At 40.2% G+C, this 15,156-nt stretch overlaps 2 protein-coding genes across 5 annotated transcripts in view; one reads left to right on the forward strand and one right to left on the reverse strand.

The window, feature by feature from the left end:
• grm3 (glutamate receptor, metabotropic 3) overlaps positions 1 to 8,613 on the forward strand; it is a 40,652-nt gene extending 32,039 nt beyond the window's left edge. For all 4 annotated transcript variants that reach the window (XM_076885735.1, XM_023152450.3, XM_004553290.5 and 1 more), the window contains 7 exons: positions 603 to 845; positions 950 to 1,139; positions 1,419 to 1,728; positions 1,840 to 2,033; positions 2,173 to 2,305; positions 3,980 to 4,157; positions 5,118 to 8,613. In XM_076885735.1, coding sequence (XP_076741850.1) covers positions 603 to 845; positions 950 to 1,139; positions 1,419 to 1,728; positions 1,840 to 2,033; positions 2,173 to 2,305; positions 3,980 to 4,157; positions 5,118 to 5,194 — 1,325 coding nt within the window. In that variant the 3' untranslated portion in view covers positions 5,195 to 8,613. The remainder of the gene's footprint in view (positions 1 to 602; positions 846 to 949; positions 1,140 to 1,418; positions 1,729 to 1,839; positions 2,034 to 2,172; positions 2,306 to 3,979; positions 4,158 to 5,117) is intronic.
• A 3,318-nt stretch (positions 8,614 to 11,931) lies between these two features.
• elapor2a (endosome-lysosome associated apoptosis and autophagy regulator family member 2a) overlaps positions 11,932 to 15,156 on the reverse strand; it is a 20,170-nt gene continuing 16,945 nt past the window's right edge. The window contains exons 14-22 of the mRNA XM_004553287.3: positions 15,134 to 15,156; positions 14,873 to 15,046; positions 14,596 to 14,779; positions 14,236 to 14,332; positions 14,048 to 14,149; positions 13,824 to 13,950; positions 13,245 to 13,423; positions 12,762 to 12,930; positions 11,932 to 12,646 (exon numbers count right to left, since the gene is read on the reverse strand). The exon at positions 15,134 to 15,156 is cut by the window's right edge and continues 241 nt beyond it. Of these exons, the coding sequence (XP_004553344.2) occupies positions 12,578 to 12,646; positions 12,762 to 12,930; positions 13,245 to 13,423; positions 13,824 to 13,950; positions 14,048 to 14,149; positions 14,236 to 14,332; positions 14,596 to 14,779; positions 14,873 to 15,046; positions 15,134 to 15,156 (1,124 nt within the window). The 3' untranslated portion in view covers positions 11,932 to 12,577. The remainder of the gene's footprint in view (positions 12,647 to 12,761; positions 12,931 to 13,244; positions 13,424 to 13,823; positions 13,951 to 14,047; positions 14,150 to 14,235; positions 14,333 to 14,595; positions 14,780 to 14,872; positions 15,047 to 15,133) is intronic.

Consider the following 15,156-nt stretch of genomic DNA (forward strand, 5'->3'; position numbering starts at 1 on the left):
CACATCCTGCCAATTTTACAATCTCTTCTGTTCCCACATCCTCAGGGTAGATGGTAATCCTTTCATAACAACATGTATACAAACCAATTTGGCAGTTTCAGCAGTGCACCTCACTCACAGAAGAGACCCAGAGGCTAAATCTATCATTGTGTGGGTAGCTATAGCATTACCAAGGGATTCAATTCTCTGCTTCCATGCCTATATGGCTTTATGGGCAGCTTGTTAATGATGCATCTGGTAATAAACTTTATCAGATCTGATTTTAGAACAGCAATTTTGTCCCTAGGTGACCTTATGGACAGGTGGGAGGCCAGTGACACACACATCACCAATTATACTGGGCATTTATAGCCTTTTAGAAAACACTTTTGTGACTGGCTGGTCTTCAGTAATGAAAACACTTTTGTAGTGCCTTTCACTATCTGTTTTGGACTCCTAAGGCTTACTGACCATTGCTTATTGTCCCTCTCTTCACTGCTGCTTTTAAAAGACATCAATGAGACCTCAATAAGGTGATTGTTTGTGATTGTTAAGCTTTGATCTCCTTTCCCACTGGGTTTATCGCCTTTTTTCCACTCTTTGTCTCTTTGTTCTCTCTTCAGCCCCATTTTCTCCTCCAGGCAGCGAGACAGTAGTGAAGTTTGACACCCAGGGGGATGGCGTAGGCCGATACAACATCTTCAGCTACCAGCACTCTGGTGATCGTTATGGTTACGTGCCAGTAGGTGAATGGGCAGAGAGTTTAAGTCTGAGCAGTGATTTAATTCGCTGGCCCAGAGAAGTAGTGCCCACGTCGCAGTGCAGCGACCCCTGTGAGCGCAATGAGATGAAGAAAATGCAGGCAGGTAGGACGGTGAATTTCATTAATTTCGTCTTTGTTGTAGTGACATTCAAGGTAGCAGCACCTTTGGAAAATCTGCCACAAACTGTTCATATTCTTGTTTCCCAGGTGAGTACTGCTGCTGGATTTGTACAGCCTGTGAGCCTCATGAATACCTGGCTGATGAGTTTACCTGCTCACCTTGCGCTCCTGGCCAGTGGCCCACTGACGACCTGACGTCCTGTTATGACCTTCCCGAGGACTATATTATGTGGGAAGATGCCTGGGCTATTGGCCCAATTACCATTGCATGTGTAGGGTAAGTGACAGGGAAACTGAACAGAAGTAGCTCACAACAATAAGTAAGTGAGGAAAAACTTAGCATGTGGTCAGCCGAGGCTCAGCGTCATACAGATACAGAAATTTTCATAGCTATGCACAGACAATGACATGAGCATATACTGATTTCAGAATATTTTGTTGATTGTTTAAGTCAATTTTGCTATCTATAACCATGCTTTATGTGTGTGACAGCATATAAGCAGTGACTTCATGACACTGATTGTATGTCTGGCTACAACTTCCTCCCTGTCCCCAGATTCATGTGCACCGGCCTGGTGATTTGGGTGTTCGTCAGACACAACAACACACCACTGGTGAAAGCATCAGGTAGAGAACTGTGTTATATCCTCCTCTTAGGAGTCTTCATGTCCTACGCCATGACTTTCCTCTTTTTGGCCAAACCCTCTCCTGCCATCTGTGCCCTGCGCCGCCTTGGCCTGGGCACATCATTTGCTGTCTGCTACTCCGCCCTTCTCACCAAAACCAACAGAATCGCCAGGATTTTCAATGGTGTGAAAGACGGAGCGGGAGCCGTGAGGCCACGCTTCATTAGCCCATCCTCTCAGGTGAGTGATTGCAGCATCATGTCTATCCATCTGCATCAGTCAGATGGATGGATGGATGGACAAACAGTAGATCTCGATGACCTTACTTCCTCTTTTCCCTTTTTTTTCCAGGTGTTCATCTGTCTGAGTCTAATCTCTGTCCAGTTAGTAATGGTGTCAGTATGGCTGCTGCTGGAAGTCCCCGGCACGCGTCGCTTTACATTGCCGGAGCGACGACAGACTGTCATCTTGAAGTGTAATGTACGTGACTCCAGCATGCTGCTGTCACTGGGATATGATGTGCTCCTGGTCATCTTGTGTACTGTGTAAGTGTGTCACAACTAAACTCACAACTACCCAAAATGTACTATATAAAGTAGTTTATGTTCTACAGATCAAATCAGGAACTGCTGAAATGAAAAGGGTATTTTGTCAACTTAAAAATGTGATTCTCTTCTCCACTAGGTATGCCTTTAAGACCAGGAAGTGCCCTGAGAACTTCAATGAGGCCAAATTTATTGGATTCACTATGTACACCACCTGTATAATTTGGCTGGCTTTTCTTCCTATCTTCTATGTTACATCCAGTGACTACAGGGTATGGTTTTGAACATACACATGCATGCACGAGTGCGTGTTTCTGTATTTAAGGAGGACACTGATCTGACTCTAGCTCAACAAGATGCAAGCCTAACCTTAAAAACTATCTAGCAGCAGCACAACTGTGATGGTATGCTTATGGTCCAAATAAAAAGCAGAATTAAATACTCTGGGCTGTTTGTGGTAAAAATTAACTATTGGCAGTTTCACATTTACTGTTTTTTCCCATAGACTGCAAAAGTTATATGTAGACATTTTGATGTTGGATGTTGTATAAAGTGTTTTGAGTGCTCAGTTAGAATAGAAAGCTGTTTTATGTTCCACCTTAAAAGTTTTTTATTTCTGTGATAAAGATGAGCGTTTTTTCAATGGGACTCTATGGCAACTGACTCGCTTTGGTGTTTCAAGTATGTAATGCGGTTATTTGAGCAGTTTTTATCTTCTCAACATGATTTTTTTTTAAAGATGCACAGCTAACAAAGCAGAAATCACATAGGTGTAGTCACAACTTCAACAATTCCTAATCCTATTGGCAAATGTCCCAGCTGTGCAGTACTGGGAGTGACACTTGAACAAGCTCTGTCAAACTGCTGACACATGTTCAGATTTAACAGCAACGGGGAGTGAATGTTCACCTGACCATACAAATCTTAGGCATACACACACACACCTTATATACACACTCCACAAATGCACACGTTGTATCAAAGGGCGCAAGAGAGGAGTGCTGATAGAGTGCTGATGCCAGGGCTGCTCATTTGATCCCCGTAAAATGTCAAATAAATGACCCTCTTTCGCTCACTCTCATACTCTCTCTAGCTCTCCTCTCCACCCCTCTAAATATGCATTTTTTGACGTAATGTTACTGTAAGATTAGACAGATATGGGAAAAACATCGCCAATATGCATACCCGCCCACTCACATACTCTATGTACATACGTACTCAGAGGAGACGTTGAAGGGTTTATTGCTGATATGCTCAAATGTACTGTGATCTCACTGGGAATTGCTGTTATTCAAACATTTGTAACACTTGTGATAACGATTATGGCGGGATACAGCAACATATAGTGCGCACTGCTGCGTGCTGGAGATCAGGAATCAAGAGAGAATAAGAGTGTACTTAATTGGCATTGATTTCACAGAGAATAAAATTAAAGCTTCCCTCCAGTGAGAGACTTTGGCCACTGTGGTCTCTGTTGATTAAGTCTTTTATTGATAGATTCTAGTAAGTGTTATAAGCTAACAAAGTATGCTAACAAAGACTTGTGCTCTCACTTTACATGCATGATTATCTGCAGCGTGTGCAGACACAGAGATTCATTTCTTTAGTGTCTTTAGCAGCATTTGCTTTCATTTCTAATTCTATTCAAAGCACTTTGTCATAAGCACTCAAATGTTCCTTTGAAGTATTTTCATTATTATAGATTGTTATCATTAAATTAGTTTGTAATAGCAACTGAAACAGTACAAAAGTATGCATGTCAGGATTACTGGCAAGTCTCAGCTGACCGTAGATGCAAATGTTAGCAAAAACGATTTAGTCCATGTGACAGTGATAGACTTGCAAACTGCTCACAATGTGGCTGATAGCTAGATCGATGGATGCATGGATGGATGTCTTGTGCTAACCTGGCTACTAATTACTGTCTTCTTATGTTTCCTCTGCAGGTTCAGACAACTACCATGTGTATCTCAGTCAGCTTGAGTGGCTTTGTGGTGCTGGGTTGCATGTTTGCCCCCAAGGTCCACATCATCATGTTTCAGCCCCAAAAGAATGTAACCAGCCACAGGCTTAACCTTAATCGCTTCAGTGTCAGCGGGGCTGCCACCTCATATGCATCTCATGGTAGGTTATTTGGTTATATGCTCAACATTCTGTACTCAACAAAAAGTCCAATATTTCCCTGTCTATTACTATTTATAATATTCCCAACCTCCTTACTTACTTAACAGTTGGCAGCCATTGGCATGTTTTCATGAAATAGTGCTTCTTTTTCCCCCTGGTGAAAAATCCCTGGTGATTGTGGCCAAAAAAGCTTCATCTCTGACCTATCCAGATGTTGCTCTGCATACATCAGACGCTGATTTTAGTGATGAGGTCACAGGTAATGTTTTATTCCTGATGACTCTTTGATGTAGGGACCCAGTTTGTGCATTAGTGCTGCACAGTGGAACAGCGCACCACCACGCCTATTTTAGCTAAAGCTTCCAGCAACTGTTTTGTAGTGGGTGGTTTTGATTAGACTTCCTGCCCAGCAGACCTGCAGTTTTATCTGAACATTTTCTCTCAGATGCTGTCTTGATTTCCACAGTTTCTGTAAACTCACGTTGCTTAATGGTATTTTGGATAGTGGAAACTAAAACTAAAAGAACATGGGTTGTATTTATAGACTCCCCTGAATTGTAGATACCCAAACCAATTAGCTTATTTCCAGATCACTCAGTTTCTTGGAGCAGCCCGGTTGGTGAGTGTTTCCACAGGGCTTATTCAGCTGAGAATTGTTATTACCTGACAACTCCTAATGTTAGTAAGTTCCTGTGAGTAATTCAAGACTTAGTAAAAATGTAAAATATGTTAAATGTGTGTGTGTGTGGGGAAGAGGGTGGGGGGGTTATTGCTGCAGGGTCATTTCTACTGCAAAATATGAATATTTGTGTATCCTTCTATTCTGTATGACAAAGATGTTGTTGTTTTTTCTTTTACTAATTTGACACCAACAAAATTGAATATTTAACTGTGCTTTTTTTTCTGTCTGTGTAGTTGTATTTTCCCTTTTAACCCCCTTGCTCCTTTTTCCTTTCCTAGCTTCTGTCAGCGCCCACTATGTTCCCACTGTGTGCAACGGGAGAGAGATTGTAGACTCCACTACTTCCTCTCTGTGACCACATCCAGTCTACTCTCCAAATCTGCCCCCTGTGACTGTTAGCCAGTTGATGAACATTATCCTCTTCTTTGCCCGCCTCACACACACACAACGCTCACAGATAAACAGTCACATATGTGCACATACACGCACAAACAAGCAGACACCTTCCTTGTGGACTAGAACTGTATCGTTTCACATATGTAGAAAGTGTGTAACTATATGGAAATTATTTTCTAGGGATGTATATACATGGAAATCAAAACTTGTTGTATGTAGAGAAACAAAAGAACAAAAAAAGTTTTTAGGAGGAATTTTTGGAGCCTTTGTTTTTGATAGCTTTGTTATGATGCAGTGTAAATAGACATGCGCTTACTCATGGTAGGAGGGGCTGTGTCCCTCAGTCTGGATGCACATTTGTGGCTCTGCTTGCCTCACCTGCAATACCCCACAGACTTTTTATTCTCATGCTTTTTTGTAGGTCTCATTGTAATAACAAATGATGTATGTATTTCTATTGTGTATCTGTACATTTGTATATTATGCTACTGATGGTTCAAACAGCACAATGTTGATGGTCTTACAACCCTAGAGTGAATGTGGACTAAAGCATAACCTGGACTGGTTAGAACAGCTGGAATGGACATGTATAAAAAACAAAATCTCTCAAATTCATCAACTTTCAGTTTGAGAATTCATCCGTTCACATCTTGATAGATGTGCTTTGCATCCTAGATCTATTTAAGAACCTAATGTGGTTGTTTTTTGCGGGAAGGTATGTTTTGCTTTTGATACAAATGTTCATTTTTCTATTTCTAATCATGGAATCCCTTTATCTTAATGGCCATAGTTCCAGACATGTGTTCACCAAAGCAACAGAATTTTACTCCCACTCTTAAACTGCTGTTTCTATGGAGGATTTCTGTAATGGATTGCTAATAATAACTAATAGCAGGGCTGAAAAGATACAGTACAACAAACACCTTTTTTTCTGCCTCAAAACTGTCAACACAGACAGTGCAGCAATAGTTGTGTCGACAAAAGCAAACTGGTGTCTTACCCTGTAATTATGAACTTTATGTACTCAAATGACTCAAACGCTAATGGAGGAAAATGGTCTGCTTTCATGAATACATGCTGAATTTCTCCAGCTAGAGGGGAATGGTAGCTGATGTTTCTGTGCCCCATAGATACAGTATGTGGTGATGTTTTGAATATGGCTATGTGCCTTAATGTAATGTTTGATAGTTCTCCAGGTAGAAGTTGTAAAAGATCAATTTTACATTACCAGCTGCAAATCCCTGTTTGGTGAATGAAAAAGTGGGCTAACTATAGAGAACATGCAGATAGTTTTATTTCCTAACGAGCCTTCTGCCATTGATTGTTTACCTGAATTACTGAAACGGCGACTCGGAGGAATCCCTGGGTTAAAATGCCTTTCCCTACCACCCATATCTTTTCCAGTCTGTTATTAAAAGGGAAAGGGTATTTCTGATATATATGCCCATATATTTTTACAGCATAGCATCTCCAATAAAATGAGGGAGGGGAAGAGGAGCTCATATACCATTAAGATTGAGTCTTTGACTCACTGAGTTATTGAAGTGTGCAGTTTACATATCTGTGTTAAATGTGTTGATGTTGAGAGGCACAGAGGAGCAGCTGGCTTTGGCAGTCCCAGAGAGGCTCACGAAAGGAAGCAGAGCACACAATGTCAGCTGCTGGCTGATCCCAGCTAACAAAAGGATGTTAGAGAAGAACTCATATCCATAAAGTACATCCAATTTATCAAAACATCCACACACATCAAACTGTCTGTTTCAAGCTGGAAATGTTGCAGACTCGCTGCTGGGTGACAGTTCTGAGGTGGTGGAATAAATGAATGTTGCGAGAAAATCTAAATATTAGCAGAGTAATTTAGCATATTTTCTTTTTAAACAAGTGACTCATGCAATAATTTATTGCATTTAAGGTGGTAGTAAATTATTAATAAATTGATCTTAAATGTTTACATATAATATGCTGTCTGGAATAAAGTGTGACTGTTATATTTGATGTTTCCAGCAAAATATGTGATCGGAATCACTCATTTTCTTCCCCCCGGTCGAGCCTTTTCAAACTATTCTCTCAAATTTCATACAGCAGATGTGGGTAGAACTGTTGAACATTCATCTCATGACTGGTCTACACCTTTATGCTGCCTGTCTCCAAGAGCACCCTGTGATTATCACACTGAATGATAGATTGAAAGAATTTCAGAGGATGCGCCAAGATGAGCCGACCTACATTGGGGCGTGTGTGTTAGGTGCAGAGAGCAGCAGGAGAGAGCGCTGTGGCAGAGCAGAGGGAAGCTGCTGCTGGATTATGTAAAGCACTCCCACAGCCCAGAAGTCACAGTGCTTCTATGGAAGCTCAAAGCATCTCAGAGATTCGCAGGCTTTGTTAGAAGAAGGCTTAGCCATTCACTCAGTGGTCCTGCTCCCACAAGATACACCCAGCATGGCACGTTGCTATGGACAACCACCATCACATCCGCTGCTGGAATGTCTGTTTGTCCGCATGAAGAGGAGGGGTGAGGAGTTGCCGAAAAAGGAGGAAAAGAAAAACGAGTTGCTGGTTCTGATTCAAATTGGCAGTGACTGATGAGATTTGGCTCTGCGAGTCCCTGTACCCTACTCCCAGCTTTTAATAGTTGCACAAATAGAGCACTTAACCCTGTTCTCCACTCATTTAGTCCGGGGACCAGTCTCTGACAACAATCTCACACTCTTCTTTTGACCCCGTCTCTCACAGTCTGCCTCACCCCTTCAACCATTCCCTCGCCACATTTGTCCACTTCATCTCCACTCGATGTGTGAAACTTGCTACACAGTGGGTCTCAGCCAAGACCACCTAAGCAAGACCAGCAGGCTGCTAGGCCATACTTGAACTGAAGCATTTAGATCTGGGAGCCCACTGCAGGCATGCTGTCGAGGCATAAGGAGGTTTGAAAAGGGTTTAACGGGTGTATGGGAAAATCTGTTGGAACTGAGACGTAGAGGAAACGCTTTACTTTGAAATGCCTCACCTTTCCGAGTTTTACCATGTCATGCACCAAGTAACTCACTCTGGAAGCGTCCTTAATTGGCTTTACTCATGAATATCCTTTACAAGCAGCCATTCATTATAAACATTGTTCCTCTATTCAGCCTCGGCCAACTGCTGTGTGCTCCACAAAGATCTCTGTGCTATAGCCCCCGCCGTATAGCAGAATGTGTCCTTGGCCTCTTTGAAACAAGATGAGATCTCTGCAGGCAAAATGAAGCTGAGGTTTAAGGGACTCTGGAACTGATCAACCACAAAAGCAATAGTTCCGTGTTTATGGTATGTGCAATAATAAGGCTGTGATGACATCATAATAAAATAACAAGGAAAAAAACCTGGTTTTGTCCACTCATCCTTCTCTCTGTTCATCTCAGAAAAATATCAATAAATGCAGCTAAAATGTGTGTCGAAGTGCAGATACATTCGTCTCTCCAGCAACACTAACAGCCTCTCAACATCACTTTCATATCCACATGGGCTCTATTCAACGTGTGTGTTGCCAAATGTTGAAAGATGGCTCTAACACCCTGCCTCATCTGTTCCCCAATGAAGGCATTCTTGTTAAACCATCTACCGGAGAGCCCAGTGTTTTTGCTAAATGCAGTGTGAAGGTTCAGTCTCTGAAAGTAAGACGTTAAAAGTGTGTATTAAAAAAAGATAAAGATGAAGCAGTCTTTTGGTAATTTTCCATTCTACACTGCAGTCAGTAGCTTGTAGTTTGACACAACGTACGTTAGAGAAGCTATTTTGTTTTGCTTTTAGAAAAGTCGGGGACATGTCAAACTGTTGAAATGAAAATCTTATCATATTTATTCATTTTATCTCATTTTACTTTATTATTTTTACAAGATTACATTATCGTTATCTGTTCTGTAAAACAGGATTTGGACTCTTCTTTTGTATACTAGTGAATGTCGCCCTCCAGTGGTTAGTTTCAGTAATTACACTTCTGACCACCATACTGTGCTGCGGTTTACAGCAAGGAGTTCTCCAGCGGCATTAAACACTCGGAAATCGTGTACAGGTAAATTTTCAGAAACTTGTACTGAAAAATGATGTTCTCTAGGGAAGCAAAAACCAGGGAAAAATCAGAGAGGACGTTAAATTAAACGACATGAGTTTACCTTTTAAAATCTTAATGTTTGACTGACCTCTGCAGGACGATATGGCGAATGCCAGTGAAGACCAGGGTGAGTTGCTAAGGAAAAAGGTGGGGGGAAAGTGGCTCATCAAATGTATCATTTCTAACCGCGAGAGGGATTTTTTTTTCTGCTTCAGCTGTAGAATATGTGTATACACACACACACACACACACACGTAGAAAAACATTTAGTATACACATCCAGAGTTTTTTTTTTTAATTTTTATTTTTTTTGCATATACTATTATATATTGTACATATATTTATTAGTTTCAGATTTAGCCATTCGTATATTTTGCCTGTTTATGTTGTTGTATTTTGCACAACTCTGTTGCTTGTGAAGCTCGCACACAAGAATTTCACTCGCATGTGCTGTACCAATGTACCTGCACATGTGATGTGACAATAAAAAGTGATTTGATTTGATTTGTAATTTTCGCATCCTGTATATCAGTAAGTCAAAGGTAGCCACTTCTGAGCCAGCATGATGATTTGCGCAATGGTAACTTTAAAAAGTAATATATCATTTTAAGGTAATATTGTGCCCTCCGTTGCTAGGATATTATATTACTGTTGAAGCCAAGTGCCAGAGGGGTTTGGAAATACTGAATGCTTTCAGGCCACGATATAAATCTTCTGACTGATGAATGCCATTCATTCCACTATAACAACCAAAACCAGGAAAAGAAGTTCTGCCTTATTTGTAAACTTGTTGTGCGATGACTAGTTGGGCAGTTTGGAAAATGTTATTAAAACATAATGCAATCATTTGCAAATCTCATAAACATTAAACTGAGACATTTTTACCATTTTATGAACAATATTTGCTTGGTTTGAAATTGATAGCAGCCACACATTTCAAGAGCAAAAGGCTGGAAACATAAGTAGTACTAAAGAGAAATATCTGGAGGAACATTTTGCAATTGTGCAAAATTAATTGTGCAACAGGTGAGTAACATATTCTGTATTTTTTGTTTTAAAAAAAAAAAAGCATCTTAGCTCGGCAGATGTTCACCAATCTGCATCTACAAATTGTGGAACAATTTCATAATAATTTTCCTTAATGTAAGATGTTCAATAACTCATTATCTTCAGTGCATCAAAAGATTCATAGAATCCAGAAAAATCTTGTTGGGCAAGGCAAAAGGCCAAAAATAAGTATTGATTGCTCATGATCTTTGGGCCATCAGGTAGCTCTGCATTAACAGACAAATATGATTCTATAATGGAAATCACTGCTTGAGAACACTTCTGGAAATCACTGCAAACATAATCCAGAAACACACGTCTTCTCTGGGTCAAGGCTCATTTATACTGGACTGAGAAAATGTGGAAATCACCATTTGTGGTTAGATTGTTTTAAATTTGAAATTATTTTTTAGGATAACATTGGTCAAATATTTCTCACACCAGAAAACCAAAAATACAAATAAGACCCAGGACTGGTGAGCAGCTATTGAGTCCATTATCACCTCTCCCAAAAAATTCCAGCACATGGTCTCCTTTGTTCACAATTACAAGCTGCTGTTAAATGAAATGGGGACATCACCCTGTCCCAAGTTTTTTGGAGATATGTTGATCCCATCAAATTCAAAATGATCTTATTTGAAACACATCACCACTGTGATGTAGAATGATCTCCTGCATCTGGCGTTGCACAAAACTCAAAGGTGCTCTATTGGATTTAGATCTGGTAACTGTGGAGGCCAAATGAGTATGTTGAACTCACTGTCATGATAAAGAAAACAGTGACATCTGATGTGGCCTTCTGCTACTGCAGCTTATCTGTTCTAAGCTGTGACATGTTGTGCATTCAGAGGTGCTCGTCTACGTATCTTGGTTTTAACAAGTAGTTATTTGAGTTACTCTCATTATCCTATCAGGTCAAAGTAGTCTGGCCATTCTTCTCTGACATCAACAAGGCATTTCCCCACAAAGCACTGCCTCTGTGGGGAAATGTAAACCTCGAGGATGGTTGTGTGTGAACCAGCCCAGTCCGTCAGGTACCAACAACCACGCCACATTCAAAGTCACTTAGATCTCTTTTCTTTATTCTAATGCTCAGTTTGAACTTCAGCAGGTCATCTTAACAATAGGATCCCCTAACAAAGTGGTTGATGAGTGCATATTTCTTCACGAGTTACATTTTTGTTTGCCAGTTCCATTTTTTATGGATGCCCCATAGTGTTAATGACGATTTGACATAGCTTTTACTAAGGCCGTATTAGAAACAACTTGAATTTTTGGTGACAATCCCATTAAAATAGAAGCAAGTGCACCAGATCTATATAACTGGACATCTGTGAAATGTCTTCATATTTTAATAATGACTGTTTGTGCAAGCTTGTATACATATGTTTACAGATGTTTTAAATGTCTCTTTGTATTCCTCTTTTCAGTCTGCAAAGCATGCAAAAGTACCTTGAGTCTAAATAGTATTGAACAAATACATTTGACTTAACCTTAAGTCAAATGTATTTATTGCTTAATTTTTCAGCAGCTTTTTAATAAGATAATCAAACTGAGTCAGATTATACATAAATACATCATGATTTATTTGAAGTACATGGACAGTCCACACCACAACCCAAACAGAATATGGCAAATTCAAATTTCAACTGATCAGTAGTTCTCTTCATTATATAATTTCAAATAAAAAAAAACAAACAACAAAAACATGAGAAGGTAATGATTGTACATGAAAAGAATAAACCATCTGTGTAAACATCTGTGGGATATGGAAAGGCAAATCATAGCTTTCCTGAAGATGAACTATACCACAGGTATCAACGAAATATTGGACGATACGCAAACTGAAGAGAGAAAAATAGCAAAACAGGACATCTTAAATAGGTCTTTGTCTTACCCTGAGCTCTTCTATCAATTTTTTCCTGAAATAAATTAGAATCAGACAGCTATCAGGAAGTGTCAGCCACACACCTGCTTCACAGTCTTTAACTGGACAGCTCCATCGTACCAAGCTTTAAGGCCACCAGGTTAGTGTGACTCGTTTGAGCATGGCTCTGATGTTATGTCTATATGTGTGTGCACATACAAACAGTTGGTGTTCCAGGTATCAAAGCTTATAAAGGGGATAGTTAGATAGGGGTCACAAAGTGGGAAAAGTCTCTTGAAGGTCTGATTTCTCCCCTCAGCCCCCTTCACGGTTCTTCCACTCTAGCTCCACACCAATGTTTTGGAATGAGCCGAATTTAGCTGCACATTTTCATAGTTATCTCCATTTCTCTAAAATGAAAACGAAAAGAGAATTATTTTGCAACACTATATAGTTTGTTTGTTTGTTTTTTTACCACTGTGGAACTTTGTGGTTTTAAAAGTATAGTGATACTGTGTCTCTCACCTTGGATGCTATGGCTTTGAGTTTTCCAAGTAGAGAAGGTTTTGTGTATACAACTTCATCCTCCATGTCTGCCTCATTCTCCCCCTCCATCACAGCACAGCTGTCAGCCACTGGCATTTCACATTCCTTATTAGCAGACATCACCAGCCGGGAGTACTTATACTCCAACCTTGCACAGAGACAAGTGACAGAATCAATACTGCAGAAATTTACAAGAAGAAGAAGACGACGAAGAATCTTCACATAAATACTGTGATGTTACAGAGACAGAATGGCAAGAGATGGGATTTGGTAATAATGGAGAAGAAGAGACAAAGTTAAGGAAAGAAAACAAAACATGTGAAGCTAAAATCTTACAGCAGTGATGAGGAAGAAGGTGAGAAAGGGAGAAGGGGAGAATATTAAGGGGAATTAAGGGGAAAATGAGAAAACATGTAATTAAATAATGATGTGAGAAGTTAAAGAACAAGAGGCTAAAGATACCGTTTGTTCTTCTTCCAGAAATAGCAGGTCAGGGAAACGAGCAACACTGCAGTGAAAGCTCCCAGTCCTGCACCAAGCTGGATCCAGAACTCAATGCCCTCACAGGTCTGTGTTTTCTTAGCAGGCAAGGGCACACCACCCATGCACAGCTTTGGTTCATTCCACACATACAGCAAGTCCTAAGGGTGGATATACACACATGAATGGGACAGCGCATACACTAGTAAGTGTAAATATGAAATTTGAAGTGTTCAATAGGTTTGTCTTCATTCCAGCAACCTGCATTTTAAGTGAAACAAAGACTGTTATAGTGCTGACTTTAAGCTTTGTGGGATTTTTCTACATACATGGATATTTTGGATGCTAACAACCTTTAGGCTTGTTACCATGAACGGTTGTGGAATTATAACCCGTTTGGTTGCTTGGCTGGCTATAAAATTGGATAAGAATTTTAAAATCGGAGGTGAATATAAACCACTTCAAATGAAAGCTGCAGTACACAGTCTGTTTTAATTCATATTAAACATGCCTTTAAGAAAAATCCAGTACTCATAGACAAGTATATGTCCACACACACACCTGATTTCCTCCCTTGCAGACTCCCTCTATCTGATGGTAGTCTCTTTCTGTGCATGTAGGACAAGCCCCTGAGCTCTCCCATAAGAATTGAAAGGTGCAACCATCACACGTTCCAGCAGGACACTGACTGAAATAGCCAAAGGCACAATTTGTTCAGTAAGCTGGACCACAGCACAGAACAGTGACAAACGCATGAAAATTAGAGAGACGTTGATGAGAAAGACCTGGGTACTGAGAGCTCCCCCGTAGTGCTCTTGTCTGGGTTACAGCGAAGTGTCACCACCACGCTCCGACCCGACTCGCAAGATGAAGTTGTCTCCAAAGACCTTACACCAAAAAGCACAGAAAGCAAGAAGCTTAAAGCAGTGATTTTTTTTTCCACTCTATAAATAATGCCTGTAATGATAGGCACCTGTAGTAAAAGTTGACATCAGGAACTTTCTTGGAGGTCTTGGGAAACAGATCTGGTGTTACACTTATTCCTTCAAGGTTGTTATCCACAGTTGTCCCTGTTAATATTTATAGAAATGTATTACTTAATAATATGTCTACTTTTAATTTGTCTTTAATCTTTTCTATGACAGGAGTTTAACATTTAAAGACAAGCAAAAAAGACCTTTTATATTATACAAGTAATGATCCCCACAAAAAAGGACCTTTTACTTATTATCACATATTATTTTATTCTTTTAAAATAAAAATAGAGGCATAAAAAAGTAAACCTAAATTCAATTCTCTTCACTGCCACCGTCTGTGTTTGATGCTCACTAACCAACAAATGTGTCAGCCAGGTTAATGGACTGCGAGGAGAGGGCTGTGTGGAATCCTCGTCCACTAGCTGGGATTATTGTTGATTGACAGATGAAGGTCGTGATGGCATTGGGCCCTTCCTTTTCTCTCTGGGAGTCAGTGATGGATAGGTCTGTTACATTGTCTGTACATACTGCCAACTGACCCTTAAAGAAAAAGAGAAAATTGCAATGACATTCAATTTGTGCACAACACATTTAAAATTGCAGGATTTTCTGCGCATTTTCATCTTTGCACACCTTTCCTCCACAGATACTGATATTGAAGTGATGGAAGTACTTGGTTCCTTTTGAGGTAAAGCTTGGGCCATTCATCAGTGACCCCACTGGCCCAAGTGAGCTGAAGTCAAAAGTCAGAGTGGCATTGCCTTCTGTGTAGGTGAAGTGACAGTCACTATAGCATAAGCTGTGCTCCTGGAAAACAAATACACAGGTATCTGGTGTACCGCCTTACTGATAACAAGAATTTTCTTAAATTCTTTCTCAATCATAGCAACAAACCTTGTCTATTTTGCTGGAAGGTC

The sequence above is a fragment of the Maylandia zebra genome, linkage group LG7, assembly GCF_041146795.1.
Source record: "Maylandia zebra isolate NMK-2024a linkage group LG7, Mzebra_GT3a, whole genome shotgun sequence".
NCBI lineage: Eukaryota > Metazoa > Chordata > Actinopteri > Cichliformes > Cichlidae > Maylandia > Maylandia zebra.